The sequence below is a fragment of the Sinohyriopsis cumingii genome, chromosome 6, assembly GCF_028554795.1.
Source record: "Sinohyriopsis cumingii isolate HCF-2022 chromosome 6, ASM2855479v2, whole genome shotgun sequence".
Lineage (NCBI taxonomy): Eukaryota > Metazoa > Mollusca > Bivalvia > Unionida > Unionidae > Sinohyriopsis > Sinohyriopsis cumingii.
The window spans coordinates 108,369,162-108,392,715 of record NC_142966.1 but is presented as its reverse complement, the minus strand read 5'-3'; the positions used below and the strand labels follow the sequence as shown (position 1 = coordinate 108,392,715).

At 35.6% G+C, this 23,554-nt stretch overlaps 1 protein-coding gene across 3 annotated transcripts in view; it reads left to right on the top strand.

Annotated features, from left to right (window-relative positions):
- The window catches only part of LOC149797683 (uncharacterized), a 79,752-nt gene extending 62,704 nt beyond the window's left edge, over nucleotides 1-17,048 (top strand). For 2 of the 3 annotated variants that reach the window (XM_089962599.1, XM_089962598.1), the window contains exons 7-9: nucleotides 4,089-4,217; nucleotides 8,357-8,398; nucleotides 14,727-17,048. In XM_089962599.1, coding sequence (XP_089818725.1) covers nucleotides 4,089-4,217; nucleotides 8,357-8,398; nucleotides 14,727-14,812 — 257 coding nt within the window. In that variant the 3' untranslated portion in view covers nucleotides 14,813-17,048. The remainder of the gene's footprint in view (nucleotides 1-4,088; nucleotides 4,218-8,356; nucleotides 8,399-14,726) is intronic. The other variant, XR_016421860.1, reaches the window with a different exon arrangement.
- The last annotated feature ends 6,506 nt before the right edge of the window (nucleotides 17,049-23,554 follow it).

The window sequence follows — 23,554 nt, the reverse complement described above, 5'->3', positions numbered from 1 at the left end:
CAAACATAAAGTGTTGGTATAAAGCAAATTGATATACCAATACTGTTGGTATATCAAATTGTGATCTGCCATTGGCACAACAATACGAATATATAAACATTTTTTCAACTGCAAGCCTCTAGATCAATGATGAATTTCTGCTCATTCATTAATCATAAATGACTTATGAAAATAACAGAAAAAATGTATTAATAGTCCCTGTTTTCTAAATGAAATTAAAATGGTACACAATTTCATTAGAATCCTTTTTTTCCCATTCCCCCTCTCCTCTCTCATGCATGAGGGACAAAAAAAAAATCTGGAGTGAGAGAAAAAACATGGTGCTGGACGAAAACAATAAAACTGAACATGTACCAAGTAACCCACATTATTCTGGTTCATCGTAACGGTATGTTCATGCTTTCCTTGGGATCTATCTACAGTGTTGATAATATCAATGATACATAGTTGCAGTTGCCAGTCAACACTAGGCCTACATGTTAAATTTGTAGGTTACGAGCTTATATGAGGCACACATACTGTAGTACAGGGGTCTCAAACTCAAAGCACCCTGAGGGCCGCATGAAGGCAGCAATACCTTTGTCATCTCTTGTGACACCTTCTGATGCCAATCATTTTGCAGGCTACAGGATACTGCTTGGCGGGTCACGTGTTTGAGACCCTTGCTGTAGCATATTTAATGCTTTGTTATTGATTCTAAAACCTATTATAATGTTCTAAAACTCTATTATTAATTATTAAATATCAAAATGTCCAAATGGTCGACCCCGTCCCCTCTCTCTCTGGATTATTGTAGCTAGATACGGGCGAAAATTCATGAAAGTACGAGCATGAAGGATGGTAAAGTTTAGTCAAACCATCCACAGAGAGAGAGAGAGCTGTGGTGTCACTAGTGGGCATGGACCGCACCGGATAACACCCTCAGAGGGGGGTGACACTAAAATGACTCTATAAAATTTTTGAATTTTTGTGCAGGGAAGGAGGTCCATGGGGGTGACACTGTGAGTTACTGTACTGGGTGACACGAACCCTAGTGACACCATAGAGAGAGAGAATTTTATTATCTTTAGAAATGTTAATTAAAGCAGAATAATGACTTAGATGAACTGTCAATATATAAAAAATATTTTAATGACCTCTTGTTGGTCCCTCATTTCACTTAGTTTCTTGTCCACGCTAATTTCCATATGCCAGTACGTGAATGCCTGACAGTTCAGGTTCAGTCTACAAGAAGCTAACCATTTTTGTAGTGCACTACTTTCGTCATAAAAACCATATTTCATGTATAAATCATGAGTGTATCTTATGTTGATTTAATAATTGTGAATAAAAATAGAAACTCAAAAAGAAAACAATCAACTTATCAATTTGCATATGTGATTGTGAACGACAAGAAAAATTGTAGAACTATATTTTGTAGTGGGCACATTTGCAGGGATGTGAGGAGTTCATTCACTCGGTCAATGCACAGTTACCAGAGCATATTGTAACTCTATTCAAAGTGCAAATATGTGTATTTGTATGTGATGTTAATGAAATATATGTATAGTATGTACGCTGTATTGCCTCGTTTCCTTTTAATGAAAAATGTATACATCTCGTGGTTTATCATTGACACAGCATACATGCTATACATATATATATATATATATATATATATATATATATATATATATATATATATATATATATATATACATACAGTGTGACCCTGCTATAACCAACCGTGTTATAACCAAAATGATGCATTTATCTAAAATATGTCCAGGGGGTAATACAAGTGGGCACAAAGAGACATACTACCGATAAATGAAGACAAACTAGTCTGAAAAACACCTGTACATTAACAACTTACATTTGTGTAATACAATCCATAATGCATTAAATACTCTTCATGTATTCAGTAAATTCCTGAATTTGAGTATAGATCACATGTTATAAACTTCGTATATGACTTGCATCCCATTAGAAAACACAAGTAACATATATATATATAAACATTGTTAGTCCTCATGTAATTTATCTTCCAGTCACTTTTGAAAATGCAACAATCCATCAGATTCCATTGCTTTTATTTAAGTTTGGTGCTGACTTCCTTCGATGAAGGGTTCTTTGTTTTTATTGAAGATTGTAGTTTGATGAAGGGTGAATGTATCATTGAAGTTACTGCTAAAGGACATCTTTGGAGGATGAAACAGATGTCTGTCTCTTATTGTGGCAACAACATCAAATAATTGTAGAAAATTGATTGAAACTGAATTTGTTTTACATTTGCTTAGTATTTAGACAGAATGTTCAGTGCTTCAGAGGTAGTTGTTTTTTTTTTTATGTTTCGTCAAAACTATTTTTTCTGGGTACATTTTAAAAACAAGTGAAATTAGATGTTGTTTGGTCGATTGTAGCAGTTAGTGTTCCTGCCTTCACAAGTTGGTAAATTGTAGCTAGTCCCAGTAGGATGACTATTGGACAGGTCAACAAGTGGACCTCCAATTTTTTCAATTGTTTTATTCTCGACATTTCTGGTAGCAGAATGATGCTGCCTTCCACACATACATCAGAAATTTAAAAATTAGGCCAACAGATGATGAATATACAGGTGTTCTGTTCTGACAGGGATTACCATAGAAAATGTGAGTTCTGACATATTTAATTCTGTGAATGAAATGGAGAGGTATTTTACTTACCATCTACATACAAAGGTCAGTCTAAATAAATATATTAATTACAGGCGAGTGGAAAATAGTCCAACACTGTTTCATTCAAAAGATCTATTATGATCTAATGTGGGAATCTCACAGCATACATTACTCAGGCCGAATGTTGGAATAAGCAGATTATGATAATGCACTATTAAGATGGTTTGTTAATATGAACATAGAATTTGTTTTTTTTTTCAAAATAGATAAATTTTGATGCATTTCATATTCAAGTTTGCGGCTTCCTTTCATGGTGCCTCTGAATTTCTTCGACTCCAAACCCATGGTTGTATATACAAGTTTATACAGCCAACAGTGTCGCAAAAAATAAAATTGCCAGATGGTATATTTTGTTCCCAGTAAGGAAAATAAATCGCAATTTGCAACATTGGCGGAACCCATCTTGATCCTTGTATAAACTTTTTACATGTTATTTTTCATACTTTTAACAGAAAAGATATTTTCTTGTATGAGAAAAACAGATTTTTATGAAATTGCAGGAGCCACAGTCATCTTAGTTTAAAATTCATCCATGATCTCTAACACAAGATAATAATGAATGTTTTACACGTTACTTTTTGTACCTTCAAGTAAAAAATTGTGTATGAGAGAAATATATGTATATGAAATTTTGGGAGTCACCCTATTGACTTGTATTTATATTATGGCCATTAAGATGAATATGAGATTTCAGTATTCAGATTTTCATATCCCTGAATATGATATTCAAATCACTTTTTTCTGAGAGAAAAATTGATTTGTTTACAATCATTGATGTGTTCTTTTGTCTCGGTACTAGAAAAATGCATCTTACTCTACTGTCTGGTTATGCAAGTCCCCTTTATGATGATGTCATTATTTATCATCTACTTGGATGTTAGCTAGACTTGTGAAGTCTGAAGCGAAGGTCTCCACCAGTAAGCAATCATCTACCTTAAGCAGATACTTAATATGGTCCAAATTATTGTTTACCTACCTTATGCAGAGGACTGTCGTAGGTGGCCATTTTATGTACCTACATTATGCAGAGGACTGTCATAGGTGGCGATTATATGTACCCACATTATGCAGAGGACTGTCATAGGTGGCCATTTTATGTACCTACCTTATGCAGAGGACTGTCATAGGTGGCCATTTTATGTACCTACATTACGCAGAGGACTGTCATAGGTGGCGATTTTATGTACCTACATTACACAGAGGACTGTCATAGGTGGCCATTTTATGTACCTACCTTATGCAGAGGACTGTCATAGGTGGCGATTTTATGTACCTACATTACGCAGAGGACTGTCATAGGTGGCCATTTTTCGTACCTACATTATGCAGAGGACTGTCATAGGCAGCCATTTTATTTTACTGTAAAGCTTACTCCTTTTATCTCTTTTACAGGAGAAATAGGCAGAACTTCATCTGAGAATCAAGAGTTAATAAAACAAGTAGCAGAATACAAGTGGTGGTCATTGATGAGGTGCAAGCCTGATGTTTCACAGTTAAAGCAGGAGCTAGCAGATGCCAATGGTAATGCAAGATTGCCTCTAGTCATGATATTTTGTAGTTCTAATGATCAGAGACCAGAAAAGCACATGCGTTGTCCATTGAGTGACCCAGTTTTACTTTTATGTTCGCCAAAGTTTTTTATAGCTACTTATCCTAAAGTACTGGAGGATTGCCATGAAACTTGTTACACACATTCATCTGGGTGAAAATATCCTATCCAGTATGGCCATGAAACTTGTGACACACATTCATCTTGGTGAAAATATCCTGTCCAGTATGGCCATGAAACTTGTTACACACATTCATCTGGGTGAAAATATCCCATCCAGTATGGCCACTATGGCTGCCATTTTCAGAATCTTGTTATCACTACTTCTCCTTAATGAATGGTCATACAAGCATGGGGTATTCAGCAAAAGATTTGGTATTATATATGGCTGACCTTAAATGAGGTTGCTGCCTATCTCACATCCAATATGGCCACTATGCAGCGATGTTGAAAATGTTATCAATACTCTTTGACAGATATTCATATTGCAGTGGGGTTTTTCGCTAATAGGCACACTGCTCAGGTGGACTGGTTGTTAGAGCATCCTCCTTGGATACAGGAGCTTGTGGGTTCGATCCCTGGCTGAGTCATACCAAAGACTTACAAAAATGGTACTAACAGCTGCCTCGCTTGGCACTCAGCATTAATAGGTTAGTGTTAGGACTGGTCGGCCTGGTGTCAGGATAATGTGACTGGGTGGGACGTGATGCTTCATGTCTGCTGCATGATGCCTCAGTGCTAGACATCATTATAAACTGTCACACTGCAGACATCATAGTGATATGACTGAAAAATTGTTAAAGCTACATTGAAAATCCAAATCACACACACACACACACATGCACACTAATAGGCTTCTTCTGTTATCATGTTGGTCCTAAATTAAAATAGCACCTTTCTTCGAACCACAGTTGCCAGCATGAAAATCTCTTTCATGAATGCAATAATACATTACCTGCCAATATTGTATTGCATCTCTTTCCATGTTACGATCATACTCTTTCTCCTAGCTATATGGAAGATTCTATAAATGAGAAAAGAAACTCATACCAGTCTGCTTATTTGCCTATGTGCCCCTTCATATTACTGGCTTGGGTAAGTAAGGCCTACCCATTTTAGTTCTTGATCTCATTTCTTTGTATAATTGTTTCTTTTATGTGTATAATTCACAAGTGAGGGCTGCAAAACTTAACAGTAAGTAACCACACATATAATGTGCAAAGGATAGGCCCAACTTTCTTCTCATGAATTATCCCTTTTGTCTTATTCAGTGACAGGATAAATATAGGGTACCATTTATTTAGCTGGGGAATTTTGTCCCTTTTCATCAGTTGTTACATTTGAATAATTTTTGTCTTTTGGGGTGCTTCTTTTTCAGTATCTTGCATAGGGCAAGTATAGCTACTCTTTTGTAGTCTCAGTGTTAATTATTTCTCTACATCCAATTAACAACAAACAGCATACCAATATTTGTATAAGTACTTGTTTCAGCATTACATTTTATATTGTCAGATTATAATAGTTGTATATGTACATTCTTTGGCATACATACAGAATGTTGCACCTTGAGCACAATAGTGATGGCTTCAGACAGTCCTTTGTGATATATCCACTGAATTTTGATGTTTCTTTACTGCTGGATAGGCATTTTCAGAAAGGAGAGATGAATGGTCTGCCTACATTTCTTTTGTGCATGTCTCACCATCTCTGTGCTGGTCAAAAGAATAAAAGTAATATAAATTTTAGTTGGTAATTGTTTTCACTTTAGAATGTTTTTGGCAGTAAAACCATTCAAGTTTTGAGTTAATTTGTCGCCAAGTAATGTAACGTCGCTGATAGTCGTTAGAGTCAAACCGTTCTTGATGACAAATTAATGACAAACAAGACTATTGTTAAGGTGAACAGTCTACAGAAATACAGTTTGACTTTTCATTAATAAATTATTTAGTGCACAAAGACAAGTCATTTAGAATTATTTTATTAAATACTGGCAGATAATCAATGAGGACTAAAGTTAAATTAGAGCTAGTTCCATTATAGTTACAGGTGAACAAGATATTAAATCATGGAATTGTTTTTTATAGGTCATTTGAGCACTTAACAAAATGTTTTTAACAATAATATGTGTCCAGAGAAAACATGATAGTACAATGTATACATCAAACGTTAAGCTGGCAAAACTCTCAGTAAAAATAAGATTTCATTTTAAGCTCTACTGGTCAAATTTCTTTTGTCCTTTCAGCACATTTTTATCAACTCTTCTACACTGGAGGATTGCCATAAAACTTGACACACACACTTACAATAGGTCAGGTTAGTCCTGAATAAATATAATGCTGCTTATACAATTATTATGACCTCCACATTTGTCATCTTGATAAGATATCACCACTCCTTCTGAATGGATGTTCATACAACTAATATGGCCACCACATTGTTCAACTTGATATCACCACTCCTCCTGAATGGATGTTCATACAACCAATATGGCCACCACATTGTTCAACTTGATATCACCACTCTCCCTGAATGGACCACTTTGGTCATCTTGAAATCATATCACCACTCTTCCTAAATGGATGTTCATACAACCATTATGCCCACCACATTGGTCATCTTGAAATCATGTCACCACTCCTCCTAAATGAATGTTCATACAGCCATTATGCCCACCACATTGGTCATCTTGAAATCATGTCACCACTCCTCCTGAATGGATGTTCATAAAACCATTATGCCCACCACATTGGTCATCTTGAAATCATATCACCACTCCTCCTAAATGAATGTTCATACAACCAACATGCCCACCACTTTGGTCATCTTGAAATCATATCACCACTCCTCCTAAATGGATGCTCATGCCGGCTTAGGGTTTGCACTAGATTTTGTTATCATGTCTTGTTAGTCCTAAATGAAAATGGTGCTGATTTGACATCCAATATGCTGCCACAGCATTTTATGTCTGCTTATGGATAGAACGTTATATCCACAACAAGTAACAAGCATGGATTGCAGTATTATGTTTACATGTCAGATACTAATTTGTTGTATTCATTTTATGAAGTTGTGTTTATATGTTGTCAGAATACAACTCTGTAGTTCTAAACAGTAAGATGCTTATTGGGGGAAGGATACACATCTTACTGCCAGCAGAACTGGTGCTATATAACAAAACAAATCTGTCAGATCTTTAGTAATGAAAGCAGTTAGACAGATAAAATGGAAATGTATCATTCACCTGGACAGAAAAATATACACTATAGGTAATAATGTCTATTGTATAAGATCCCCACATTAGTTACAGTAAAACATGAGTGGCAATTTTGTATGCATAATTCCAAGACAGTTTTTTGGGGGGGTGAGGTGAGAGCTACTTTCCTATTGAAATTATGCTATCCTAAACATCAAACAGTGTTTGCCAGCCTATATTTCATAAATAGGAATCCATTGAAATGTTTCGCTTTTTGAGGTCATTAATTTGATTAATTTCACCGTAAGTTATTCCTACAGATAACCACATTCATTGTCTCTATTCAACAGTATTTTCCCAAAACCAAGTTTCATTTAATACCAGCAATGCTTGTGTATATCAAATAGAGACTGCATGAGTTGGTGATACATAATAATTACCATACATAAAGATAAATAATTCAGTTAAGGGTTTTTGCAAGTCAGGTATCTCCATGAAAGACATCATCCACTGATGCCATTAGAGACTTGAATTATACATTGCTAGGTAGCAATCTGTCCATATAGTTGTGTGTTTTTTGACCAGTATCTCCATTTCTGGTGTGTAATTGTAGACCATTTTGAAATATTTTAACCAAAATTTTGGTATGCATGGCATGTGGTGTATAACCCAAATATGACCTATTTTTACATTGAAGTAACAACACTGAGCGTCTTCTTAGCTCCATTTCTTCGACACTTATCTTTCTCTGACACATATTGCTTGTACAGTCGTGGAACTTTATGCATGCATAAATCATGCATTATTGTGCCAGATCAGAAACATGTGCTTGTTTTGGTTTGGATTGTGGCAGCTTCCTTTAAATTTCCTGCATAATTTATGATGTATTGGTAAAATATTTTCTATTTGTCATTGCAGAGAGTAAAGAGAGGATGCATAAGAATATCAAATCATTGCTGAGTAAGTATGGCTAATACAACCTCAAATAACTGTTCTATGTTTAAGATATTTTTCCAGTGATGTGGAGTTTGATTCCAGGACAAATATACCTGTAATTCGAAATTAAGAATTTTTGCCTAATTATGATAATATTTTGTCTATCATTTCAAATTTTGTTACATGGTGTCAGAATATTGATAAATTATATGGCAGCCATCATAAGTGTACCAGGCCATAATTATAATGAACCATTTAATAGCAGTAATACAACACCTTGTACTACTGAATTGATTACATTTTCAAATTCGCAGTACCCTGTCTAAGTGAAGTTATTATCCCCGAGTGGTCTAAGGTGCTAACGGTTACAGATCACGACCATCTTGTCTGTCTTCTTGGGTTTGAGTCTGGGGCTCAGATAATGTGGATACTTGAAAAAGCTTGTCAGTAGCTTCTCATGGGTTGGTGGTTCTTCCTGGGTTATTCCTCCACCATTTATACTGGCCACCATGTAAAGTCTATCTTGTGCTGAAAAATGTCATTAAACCCCATAACAACAACAATAAATTACTCTCTTCTCTAACAGTGATCTATTAAAGGCAAGTGCCTGAGACCATTTCTCCACCTGAGGCCCTGAGCCAAGAGGCATCCTAATTTAGAACAATTCTGTTTGGACTTGTTTGTGGAGTTTTACAAGAGTGGTGAGGAAATCACAGCTGGCCTGAGGTCCTCAGTGATTCTCATCCAGTATTCTTCAGTGCCTGCTTGGTGCTCAGTTCCTAAAAGACTTGTCCCCTTGTTGAAACACAGTGACCGAACTCAGACTTATTCCCATCTTAGAGAAGTCAGATCTCATCCCTTTGTTTTTTATAGTGTTGAATTTCCACTTTTCAGGTTCAACAAGATCCTTCCTCATAACGGCTGTCGTAGACAAGAATAATTGTTGGCCCAGCATTACCTTTGCCTCCTGGGGATCCTGTACTCTGCAGCAGACTTGGTCCCCTTAGAGAGGCTTTTATATAGCCCTCTCTAGTTTCTGTTTCCAGGAACTGCACAAGGACCCTCATTATACAGAAATCCCCTGTGATCTGATTTTTATTACTGGCTGTGTTGGTGGGTCAGTTATGACTTCTGTTTGACCACAGTCGCAGTCCACACACCTGAGCCCTGCTCTATGTGCACAATTACATAAGATTGGGGCTGCAGCACACATCTGGAACCAGAAAGTATAGTTTTGCAGGGATTTTCCTTCATACAAACACCTTGTGACTGGGGCACTGTTATAGCCCTGTTTTGGTCTCGGTAATCATACACCATGTCATTAGTAACGTGCATCAGGTTAAATAGGTATTAGCCTTCCTTTCACTTTGCATGAAAGTTTTGACCCATCAGTGCTAAGAAACGGCAGCTAAGGATGAGTTTATGTTCCCAGCAAGAGGTGCAGTCTGTTGAAAAGGTCTAGTGGGTCAGTTCTGAATGTTCTCAGCATTAGGAGGTAGCAGTCAGTTTGTTTGGGTGTGTGAACTTATGATGAGGTTGGGCAAATGGCTCCCCTTTTATGCCATCTCAGTCCAGGTTCAGAGGACCTGGGCAGTGAATGTCTTCAGCCAAAGGGAGATCATCTATTTCTTTACACCCTCCAACTATTCTGCAAGTGCTTCTTTTGATAGCTCCCTTATGGCCTCCATTGTTATGGTTCAGCAATCTCTCGATGATCTTAGTTTAACACAGAGAAAAGAATTGCAGAATCAGGTGAGGGAAGGGGGAGCTCTGCTTTACATCATCCCTCAGAATCATCATCTCCATAAGGCTCATTGCTGGTGAAATATAACCAGGCCAGTTTTAGAGCAAGGTATATATATATGTGTGTGTGTGTGTGTGTGTGTGTGTGTGCCTCACTCTGAGATAAAAGCATCCACTTCTATAGTTTTTTATTGAAGGTGGAAAATCTTGTTTGATTGAGAAAGTAGAAAATGCATTATTCTAGCTGCTTTCATAACTGCAGTGGTTGACTTGCATCTTTCAGTTATGGGGAGAGATTATTTGTGTCCACTGTTGGGGGCTATAGGGCAGTCCCTTTTCAACAATTCCAAAGTCTTGGGTGCAAAAGGAAAATCTTCAGTGATTGGTGCAGTGAGAGGACACTTACAGATTTTCTTCTCTTTCTTTTTGACATCTGCTATTAATGGCTATAGTGTAGCCCTTTTTAACACACTCAAGTTCTCTATCTTTCTGATGTCATCAGGTAGTTTGAGTTCCAAAGACTAGTATCTTGCTCACTTATGCTCAGATGGAATCCTTTGTGTTTGGGAATTGTCAAAACACCCATATGAACTGTTCTGTGCAGCTTCTTTAAGAATTTTGTCCTGAAGTCACCTCTGATTTACATAGCCTCATTGATTAGAAGGAGTGATCTCTGTGCCTTTTAGATCCCCAGTATCAGTGCTTATTTGCTTAGTCAGGGCCTTAATGTTCTGTTCGTCTTGTTTTGAAGGGTATAGGGGGTCAGAAGCAACTCTTCCTATTTGTTAAGGGTTCCTCTGATATTTCAGCATGCACTTTTTCCAGGTGGATTGTTTTTACTATCAAGTGAGGTTATTAGTCACACACTGAGAGGAACCTTTCTTTTATTGGAATTAAAGCCCATGATATTAGGGCTATTGTTAAAAGTCTTGGGTCTATTTGAACTGCTTTTTGAGGAGATGATGGTATGAGCACCACTTTATGGTGGTCTCACACTAACTTTCCTCATTTTGTCTTAGTTGTTTGGTGCAACAGAGTGAAACCATCATTTTATTGGTTTCTATTGTATTGGTACAACAAGTTGCCCAACCTTCTGCTAACTTTCATTAACGAAGACTCCTATCATAAGGGAAACTACAGTGGTTGTTATCCCCGAGTTGTTGATGCCATAGCCTCCCTTCTGCCTGGAAAATTACACATTGTAACAGTAACAGGTTAGATACTACTGCTATTAAAATGTGGTGGATGACTAAAATTAAAATGTGTTGGATGACTAAAATTAAAATGTGTTGGATGACTAAAATTAAAATGTGGGGGGATGACTAAAATTAAAATGTGGATGACTAAAATTAAAATGTGGGGGATGACTAAAGTTAAAATGTGGGGGATGAATAAAATTAAAATGTGGGGGGATGACTAAAATTAAAATGTGGGGGATGACTAAAATTAAAATGGGGGATGACTAAAACTAAAATATGGGGGATGAGTAAAGTAATTTAAAATATTTCATACATGTTGCTGTTTCAAAGATTCCCTTTACTCTGGATCCAAGTAGATAATAGGATAGTATCGCATATGCTGGCAATAATCACAGAGTCAGACTTGAATCAAGTTCTTTTCAATTCTTGCCCTCCAGTACTAATTGTGGGGGGGGGGGCCAAGTGGTCTAAAGTGCTCACAGTTAAGGATCACTGTCATCTCACCTCTGTCTACATGGGTTTGAGACTCAGACTCGGCCTATATTGGTTCCTGAGAAAGCTTGCCATTAGCTTCTTGTGGGTCGGTGGTTCTTTCTGGGATTTTCCTGGGTTCTTCCTCCACCACTTATTCTGGCTACCATGTATAGCCTATCTTGTGCTGAAAAATGACATTAAACCCTATAACAACAACAGCTAATTGTGGGTTGGAATAATTAAAATTACTCATAGTTGTGGTGTTCCAAAGCTTGTGTTATATTGTCTTTTTTGGACAATGTCTGATTGAAGCTTTATCTAAACAATGTCTTGGATTGGTTTAGTGATAAACATTGACACAATAATTCATAGGTATTGCATCTTGATTATCTTAAAAAGGTATGATTTCTGGGGATGTGTGTGGACATTTCATATTGGACAGGTCTTAAATGATGACCATGGCTATCAGAGTAGTGACCCTTGATTGACCCAGAATATCCTGCTGTCTAATGAAAACTCAAGCATTTATGTTTATGCATGATCTAAACCAAATTTATTGTGAAGGTTGATATTAGGAAGCCCTTTCCATGATATAAGTCAGAATAATACTGGTATGCATATTTCAACAAGTTACTAGCCATGTTTGACATTGATCAGTTCAGTCACTGAATCCTTTTGACAGCATGGTACATTGGCCAGATTACTGGCAACTAGCATCAGTCATTTTCCAAATGACATCAAGCCATGTATGAGTCATATAATATTGTAATGAATATGACAATAAATCATCTTACCTACTGTTACAGCATATTCAGTTTGAGTAATTTAGCCATGAACAGTCTGAAATTCTATAAATAAAAGTTATTTTTAAATTAGCTATAATGTTTCAATAGCATCATTTAGTTCACAGTTTTAATAGTCTGATTAACAATTTAAGTAAAATTATTATATTTGGTGCATACATATACTTGCATATTGCATTAAATACATATTTAATACAAAGGATCAAATTATTCCAAATATAAATATTCTACATGCATTTACTTTTTGTCATGCTTGCTTGTTTAATTCGTGCCTAACATGATTATTGGTCAACATTAGTCATTGCTGAACAATCTATTATGTAAAGAAGAAAAAAACTGTTAGCTAGTAATTTGGCAAACATAGTCCTATGTAGGTGTGAAATGATACACTTATGCCATGCATTGACAATACAGTCTATGATATGATACATTATCAATATATGAACTTAATGGTCTTCCCATCTTTTCATGGTCTGTCAGTGGTAGGTAGTGATCTTTTATTTGTGTTGAAATGCTGCTTGCATTTTCAGTATGAAAATTACAGACATACATTATATTTCATCCATGACAAGATAACAAAAACAGTTTCAAACAGATTGCCTCTTAGTTGTCAGTGTATTTTATTCAAAGTTTTATGCCATTTATGGCTGTTCCATTCAGTCAGATGCAGGACTCATTTTGGTTACCATGCCCTTTGTTTTGCACTGCATGGTTACTTTAATAATATCTTATTTCCAATTTCCTGTTTCACTTAAACTTGGAAGACAATACAGTGTTATAATCAAAACAGAAGAAATAATTCAGTCTCATCTTGAAAGGAAAATCTCATCTTGAACAAATAAGGCTGTGGGAATAGGGATGAATACCAACAAATTCTATCGCATTGTACTTCCTGCTGAGATAAAAAAAAAAAACTGCTGTGGCTAGTGGTACTTGTGTTTGTTAATGAAAAAGGAAAACTAATACCAAAACTGATGACCATTTTTATATAAATAAATTGAGATAACAATTCATGCAGTGTGAAATCTGCCTCGTTTGCCTTTTCTATACTAAATTTAGTATCACTGATTAGATATCTTGGCATAAAATGAGAGATTCTAAATTTGTCCCCCATGTATGATTTGTGTACTTGACAGGTCAATTAATGAAGACTTTTGCATGAAGTTTCTTTGTTGCTTTGCCAATACATCCAGTGTTTATCATGCAGGGAAAAAGCTACTTTAAGTTTAGATTGGTGGTTTTTGTTTATCCTGGACTGAAACAAACAATAACTACCAATGAGAATTCAGTGTAACATATTTCACTGCATGACACACTTGTAGTGTAGCTTTCGAATTCAACCCAAGTAAACAAGATATGAATCAACAAAGAAACTTAGCATAAAAGTTGTTATCATATGATAAGTAAAGTACTTCATTATATATGTAGAACACATTTGGAATATCTCTTTTATTCTGAATATGCTGTTAGGATTAGATAATTAGGATGGAATTGGCAAGGGGGAGGGGAGATTATAAACTTTAACACTTTGTGTTAATTTGTGGGAGGCAGGTGGCTGTTGCCAATAGGTTTTTTTTAAATTTTGCTAACAAAAATGAGTTTCTGTGCCTGCAATATCTGTTTAATTTAAAGAATAACAAGGCAAATGACTAATAATTATTCATGACTGTAGATTAACTTGTATACAGTATCATTTTGTATTGATTCACCAATTATTGTATAGACATATTTTTCAGTACTGCAAAGTATCAATATATAAATGAATTGTTTAACCCCATGTCAGGTGGTAGCCTTGTTATCGTCTGCAGCTTTGTAGTGACTCAAATTACAACTAGTACCACTTGACTTTGTTGTGATTTCTCATTTAATTATGAATCAGCCATCATTTTGGTTGCATAGAAATGAATTGTAAGCTTCAGAGTAAAATATAGAAACATTAGTTCCTGCCTCAGTTTCAAAATTCCTACTTCTTAACAGTTTTAAATTAATATTGAATTATTCCGTTGATGATAAAGGATATTACAATTAATTTAGTGATACTAAATTCAACATTGAAATATTCAAAGTTTGCCTTTCATGAAGTATGTTACATATAATAAGAATTAACAGCAGTAAATATTTTTCTATTTTTAGATCAAATTGATCGTCTGACAGAGGACTTATATAAGAAAGAACAAGAACTTATTCATTCAAGGCATTTCATGATACCAGAACAATAACTGCAGTGTATCACAATTATATAGCAGTAAAATGGTTTTACTGCAGTTTTAAAATATATGTAAGATTTATTTCTGATCCCATTCTTGATTTGTATATTAGCCTTTGAGCTCTGATGCTTTCAGTTTAGAACACAAAAAAATAACATTTTTATAAAGGAACGTTGGAACATATTTTTGTGTAATTTTTTACATAGATATACCTTATACTGAAAACTGATTGGCTCAAGTGGTACCTGCATTAGTTAATTGTTCATTCATATAAGGAGTCTTGATAGCTTAGTTGGTCGACTATGACTCACATTTCAGTGGTTGCAGGTTCAGTAGACTGTGACTCATATTTCAATGGTTGCAGATTCAGTAGAGTGTGACTCACATTTCAATGGTTGCAGATTCAGTAGAGTGTGACTCACATTTCAGTGGTTGCAGGTTCAGTAGACTGACTCACATTTCAATGGTTGCAGGTTCAGTACAGTGTGACTCACATTTCAATGGTTGCAGGTTCAGTAGAGTGTAACTCAACATGCAAAGTGGTACCTGCATTAGTTAGTTGTTCATTCATATAAGAAGTCATGATAGCTTAGTTGGTCGACTGTGACACATTTCAATGGTTGCAGGTTCAGTAGACTGTGACTCACATTTCAGTGGTTGCAGATTCAGTAGAGTGTGACTCACATTTCAATGGTTGCAGATTCAGTAGAGTGTGACTGACATTTCAATGGTTGCAGGTTCAGTAGAGTGTGACTCACATTTCAATGGTTGCAGGTTCAGTAGAGTGTGACTCAACATTTCAATGGTTGCAGATTCAGTAGAGTGTAACTCACATTTCAATGGTTGCAGATTGAGTAGACTGTGACTCACATTTCAATGGTTGCAGATTCAGTAGACTGTGACTCACATTAAAGTGGTTGCAGGTTCAGTATCACTAGGACAACTATCTTTGTACAGGGTTTGTATGGTCTTTGAAGGTCATTGAGAGTTTGGGATAAATGAGGTAGCATTTTCAAGGCCTTGAAAGTTTGGGAAAAATGAGGTAGCATTTTCAAGGCCTTGAAAGTTTGGGAAAATGGAGCAGATTACCCTGAGGTCTTTAATCACAAATAAAATTGTCCAAGGTTGTTAGATTCAGGTGTACATAGTCGAGTTTTTCTGGTTTCTTTCTTTTGATGACCCATTCAGTTTCATTGCTGCCGCAAAAACAAACAAGCATTTGTTTGGCCATCCACTGTTAACCTTGGCAGCGACTTCAATAACATGTGCACTCTTCATCAAAGCAAGCCAGCTGCACCCTTCATCAAAGGAAGTCAGCACCGAAACTAATTAAAGCATGTTTTTTGTTTTCTAATTTCCACAGAATTATGTATGAGGCAGGAAGAAGTAGAGTCCTGATGTGACTTAATATTGATTCTGTATGGAAAATTAGTGGACGATGTTATCAAATGGGACAATTATCCCTTGAAATACTAATCAGTAGAACAATATGACAGCCATGATGAAGTGTTTTATTCCATCCTTTCCAAAAGAAAGGAATATGTTGAACTTTGGGATGTTCTCCAGAAAATGTTGTTGTTGTCACATGAGCAGGAAACAGTGGAGAGAGGATTTTCTGTCAACAAACAGGTACATGTTGAGAACCATAGCAAGGAAAGCCTCACAGCTCAGAGGCTAATCATTGACACAATGAGAAAAGCAGGCAGACCTTTGGAAATCGTCATTAGCAATAAAATGATGACATATGCCTCCTCTGCAAGACATACGTACCATGCCTATGTGGATAAGAAGAAAGCAGAGGAGGAGCATGAGAAGAAAATCAGAAAAGGAAAGAAACAGGAGTTAGCCATAGATGGAGTGGAAGAACTTAAAGACAAAAGACTGCATCTTGAAGCTGACATTGCCAGCCTACATGCTTCCTCTGTTCAGAAGGCAGAAGAAGCAGAGTTAAAAGTACTCACTGTGCTTGTCACAGAGTCAAATGCTCTTAGGAGAAGAGCAGATGAAAAGATGACAACTTTGGTTTCTCTTTCCAAAATGATTGAAGAGAAAAGGCAGCAACTATAATAATGCATTTAAAGCATTACTGATGTCAATTAAGAGAACAATTTATTTTGTATTAAATGTGATGCATACATTATAATATTTCTGAAATAACAATGAATGTTAACCTATCTTCCAGATCATTATAAAGCAAATTTAGGAAATTAATTATAGTTTGAATTCTTCATTAAACAATATTGTAGTATTTGCATTCTTTGTTTTCTCATGTAACCTGTATACAAAATGTTAGTGAAAATAGGTCTTGGAAATCTGTGTTTGTGGTCTTTGAAAGTTTGGGAAAAGTCTTTGAATTTATCATTCAGAGTTCAGTATGAACCCTGTTGTATATCGTTGGGAAAGGCACTTAGGTCTCATGTACTTAAAACCAATAATGCCATGAAAGCAAGCAAAGAAACCAAACTTGTTCATTAAATTATTATGATGACCAGATGTTTAGAAGTTTAAAAGGAGAGCACATGTACTTAGTATGTATGGTTGTTATTGTGTGTGTGTGTGTGTGTGTGTGTGTTTGATGCCTGATTTTATTCTTTGTGAAAACATACATGTTTGCTTGGTCACAAAAGCATAAGGATATTGACCAATCAAAAATTACTTCAGCTTATTGTCCTGGTATACCTAAGAAAAGCGAAGAATGATCATGAAATGAAAGGTGGCTTAAAAGGATTATACTTCAGGGAAAAAATGTATGCATTAAAACTTCAAAACTAAATAAGAAAGACATCATGAATAGCACATCACTGCAGTATTTCCCTGATGGACTTCACCATTACACATGTTATTTAAGAACACTGTAGGAAGCATGTTTTCAACAAAACTTGTGTTGAATCAGAGAGCTCAAACGTTACAATACATGGTTGGATAAAATGTTATGATCTTAAGAATTTAATGTTTTAAATCTCCTTTCCTTTTTGACATTGAAATGGGAATATATCTCTGCATTTATATAGAGGATAAATCAAAATCGTGCCACCCATATCATTGTAGAAATGAAAGATTGTATTAAATTGCCATTGTTATGTCAAAACTTATGAACCTATATGAACTTGGAAACCATTTCCATTTTTAAAAAAGAAATATACTGTATCCAAAATAGCTAGATGTTTCACTTTTGTACATTTTAATCTGATTTGATCCCTGAAAGCATTTATGAATTAAGGGATATGACTGGTTACAGAAGTTGTTTGTAATGTTTTCAGTCTACAATTACATGATTTGCCTGATTTGGATTTTTAACGTAGCTTTAACAATTTTTCAGTCATATCGCTATGATGTCTGCAGTGTGGCAGTTTATAGTGATGTCTAGCACTTGGGCATCATGCAGCAGACATGTAGCATGATGTCCCACCCAGTAACATTATCCCGACACCTGGCCTACCAGTCCTAACACAAACCTCTTAATGCTGAGCACCAAGCAAGGCAGCTGTTAGTACCATTTAAAGAGTTATTCCCATTTTGATTGAAAAATTGTCCAGCCTCTCTCTCTATCACATGCTTATCGCGGTAACTTGGCATATATTTTTATCATGATAATCGTGTTTGACCCATTTAAGATTCAACCTTGTAAGTTTTATACTTTTCGAGCTTTTGTTTCAGATTGTATCTTTTCCTGTCATAATCCTCTCTGGTTAATTTCTCTTGAACATTTAAGATCTCTTAATGAAATTATGCATTTTTCATGACAAGAGTTGAGTTTGGTATTCCATATAAGAATCAACTTTGTCAGATGAGTACTTACAGAGTTACCTCCTCATTTTGGAAGAATCTTGGTATGTCCATGCATCAAGACTGGGCAGTGTCTTGTAATTGAACAAGCTCCATCATGTAAGCATCCCAATCTGTATATGAATGGGCTTTGGCAGATTATAACTGGGTGGTGGGGGTGGGATAGGGGCATCGTGTATGAACTTGATGATTGACTCAACTAATTAAGTAGTTAATTCTGTTGTATCACTTAAAGTCTGTAAGAAGAGGAAATGAACTGTGGAAATTCTGTCACACACACACACACACACGTATGTATATATGTATGCATATGTATATATAGTTCGTGCTGGGTCCTACAAAATGTCTTGTACCACATTATTTCTGAACATACTGCAATAAAGTTATATCAGGGAGCAACACTTTTATATTCTGGGCAGGGCCTTGGATTTTTGGGGTAAATTTGCTACTCAGATAGCTGGTAGTCAAATAACACCATATTGTATCCATCATATTTTTCAAAGAAAACAAATTATCTTCTAATACACACAGACTCGACAACAAACGAGAAAATGTTTTGTGGACTAGAGAAATTATTTTAAATTCAAACAAAACACCATTGCTCTCCTGAAAATCTATGGATGGTTCTTGGCCTTGAAAAGGAATAGATGTACCAAACACATTAATATAAGCTAGTAATTACTTTTTGAATTGCTTTTTTTAAATATCCAAAATGTTTCCAAAGTTTGGATTTGTCAAATAGGTTATTAAATGTCGATACATATAATTATATTTGTTATATTGAAAATTAATTTGTGCCAAATACAACTGTTTTGTAAATAGAAATATCATAAATAATGAAAACATGCTTTTATTATCTTTGAATTTGTAAAAAAAATTATTAAGGAGTTTCCATACTTTAAATTCGTAATAAATTATTTAAGTATTTAAATACAGTCGTTTCTGACCAGAATATGCCAAACTACCAGAACAGTGAAAAAGTATCATGGTATGAACCACTGGAAAATAAATACCATGGTAAACTGGTATACCACACACTTCTAATGCACCATATATATATAGATACTTTGCACTGAAAGACATTATTATTATATAATAGTTTATAACATACTTTCACCTTATGAGAAGGAATAGGTTAACACGTTTTTTGAATGTAATTGTGTAATATAGATAACAAAGTGGTGCTAGATTTGATAGCTTTATCTGAGTTAACAGACAACAAGATACATGTATTACTTCTGTACCAGTGATAGAGGTTCTGGAATTGTCCCCTACACTGTTACGATTCTTTGTTACAAATTTTAGAAACTTATATTGAATACATTATTATACCACTTTCTGTTATTCTATGAATACATGTTTTTGCTACCAAACTATGTGTTGTTCTTTACACTTAATTACAGCGTAATAGCAGGATATGGTATCACTGCCAAATTCCAACTGTTATCATGGGTATTCTCTATATACAATGATGCCTGAGAGAGTTTTCCTTAGTTTCCATTAAAAACAAAACGAAAAATATTTGCCTGTTGGCAGAATTGTTTTTCTGTTGTTTAAGATTGACTTTCTCATACTGTTTTAGGTCTAAATGATTTTTAACAACTAGATGTGTACAAAGTCATTTAGTTCTTTAAAATGCCATATAATTATTGTTAGTGCCTCTCATTAAATGACTAATCATTATTTGAATTTAACTGAGTTTAAATATTGCTAAGTCTGATTAGTACTCATAGTTTTACCTCCCTATTTATCTCATTTGAGGGGAAGGTGGGGAACCATGTATGCTTCATATATCCTTAACCTTTTTAAGTATCTTCATGAAATATGGTATGTGTAATATCTTGACTAAAAAGTGTGTCTTATAAGAAAATGGCTTTCTGTCAGTCTTTTAAACATCATTCCCATCTGTATGAGAATACCCTCTGTCGACATTTTAAATATCATTCCGATCTATATGAGAATACCCTGTCAGCATTTTAAACATTGCTCCCATCTATATGAGAATACCCTCTGTCAGCATTTTAAACATCGTTCCCATCTTTATGAGAATACCCTGTCAGCATTTTAAACATCATTCCTATCTATATAAGGATACCCTCTGTCAACATTATAAACATCGTTCATATCTATATAAAGATACCCTATGTCAACATTTTAAACATCGTTCCCATCTATATGAGAATACCCTCTGTCAGCATTTTAAACATAGTTCCCATCTATATGAGAATACCCAGTCAGCATTTTAAACATCATTCCCATCTTTATGATGATACCCTCTGTCAACATTTTAAACATAGTTCCCATCTATATGAGAATACCCTCTATCATTATTAAAATGCATCATTCCTATCTATAAAAGATTGGGCTCTCATTATTTTGAGAATCATTCCTATTTATATAAAAATGGCCTCTGTCAGTATTTTAAACTAAATAAGAATGATTTACGTCAGCATTTTAAGCATCATTTCCATCTATATAAGAATGGGTTTTGTCAGAATTTTAATTTCAAGGTACATCTCTTGTACTTTTGCTTTTAAAATCAACTCTCTATGTTATTCTTTCCTTGAAATTCAATATTGAAAATGTGATAGCAAGGTCCTCACTGCCACATTCTGATTGATAATGCTATTTCCTATCGACATTGTTGGATGAGGGAACAGTTTGCAGTAAGCAATAAAGGACCAACATGTGAATCTTTTCGCAGAAATGAATGTTTTGCTTTAGCATGATTTGAAAGCACCCTGCTTTAAAATAAGATGATTTTGAAACATTTAGATGTGTTCAGTTTGGTTTCCCAGAGATGTAAAATTATTATTACCTCTCTTTGTTTATGACAGAAAATAGATTTGATGTCTTGTAAGGATACCATCTCCTTTAGATAGTAATCTTGCAGCTGAGAAGGTTCAGAGTAATTGTGTTGTTCTTATTTTCTTAATTTTCATCTTTGTTTGATAGAAAGAGGAGGTTGTTACCTTAATTTATTCCGTTTTTGTTCCATAAATTTCCATTAGAGTAGACAAATTTCACATAATACAGTGCTAACAGCTTTTATAGTGTTTGTTTCAGGTCATATTCATATATTATCTGAATGGACAAGGTTGTTGAATTTTATTGTAATTTAATTGATTAAATATAGTTTGAGTAATGCATAGTGCATCCTTATCTGGCCTCTTGTAGGGTCCCTATTCATCTACTAGGGTTTCTCGGCCCAGCAGTGCTGGATTAAGGGACGTAAATTTAGTACATACGCATGGAGGGGGTGGGGGTTAACCCAAATGCATACCTTTGCATATGGGGGTGGGATCTACTAGTAATGCACGTATGCATTGGAAACGGGGGGGGGGGGAGACCTCGATAATAATTTGTCTAATATGCAACCTGTTCAAATGGGTTCAGTCTGCGTTTGAATTTTAGCAGACACTAGCTTTGATGCAGCCAGACATTCAACGTCGGTGGACTATCTGTTTAATTAAACACGTTAATATTATCATTCCTTGATCGCTTCTGCGTAGATTAAATATAGGCAGTTCTATATAATTCGGGGTGGGGGTGCGTCAAGCGTACATACGCGGTGGGGGGGGGGGTGTCAAAAAAGTATGCATGTGTACAGGGAGGGGGCGGGGTCAAGCTTTGCCAGACTTTTGCGTACGTACTAAATGGATGGTCCCTTACCAGATTGTTAGAGTAGGCACCAGCCTATGGGCCTCACGCCATTTAAGGGCCCCGCGACAATAATGATTTAATACCTTTTTAGTAACATAAAATGTTCATTTGTTTAATAACATTAATAATTAAGCGATGATTAATGGTACGCTTTTCTGCCTGAATTTCCTTGTGGTTCAGGACCTTGTGTGCAATGCTGTCACGATCCAAGTTCCAGAGCATGGCAAATATACTAGTGACCGTGCCATCTCTGGAGGTAGTACATATCTTATGTTTAAGAGTTTTGCAACTTGTTTAGACTCAGGTCAGCTGACAGGTCTGTGAACAGATCCTAGAACAAAAATAAAATAGTTGTGAAAACACAACTGTCATTGTTGACTAAGAGAGAATGACCTTTTGTCAAATCTGTGAAGTGAAAACCTCAGTAAACGAAGAAATCTCAAAACCTAAATTTGGTTTGGTTCTCAGAGGTTTTCGGTGTTGAGAGGTTTCACTGTATAAACCGTTCCGTTGGCCTAGTGGTTAGAGCATCCGCCTCGGATGCGGGAGGTCGTGGGTTCGATCCCCGGCCGAGTCATACCAAAGACTTACAAAAATGGTACTAACAGCTGCCTCGCTTGGCGCTCAGCATTAAGAGGTTAGTGTTAGGACTGGTCGGCCTGCTGTCAGGATAATGTGACTGGGTGGGACATCATGCTACATGTCTGCGGTATGATGCCCCAGTGTTAGACATTACTATAAACTGCCACATTGTAGACATCGTAGCGACATGACTGAACATTTGTTAAAGCTACGTTAAAAATCCAAATCACACACACACACACACACTTCACTGTATAAGCTATACAAAACCAGAGCAATATAGTAAGCAGCATGAACTTAAATGCTGAAGGGCTATCAGAGACCTGAATGCGTCAAATACACGTGAATGTCTCGGAGGATGCATCTTTTCTCCGTGTAATGTATCCCCATGATGCTCCCCTTTTAATATTTTTGTTCTGTCAGACTATATAATGGCTAGACATGGTTAAACATGTTAGAAGCCAGTGAGATTATTTAGAGTCAGTCCTTCTTGGACTGACTGCAAACAAACCGATATTACATTGAATGTGTACCTAACCACCAGCGATTGTTCAGCAAATAAACAATGAAATTATTTTTACGGTGCATACATGACACTAGTCAAAGCTTTCTCTAACTCTTAGTTGAACAATAATAATCATAATAATAATAATGACAATAATAATGATAATAATAATAATCAAACTAATAATAATAATAATGATAATAATCACTCTTACTTCA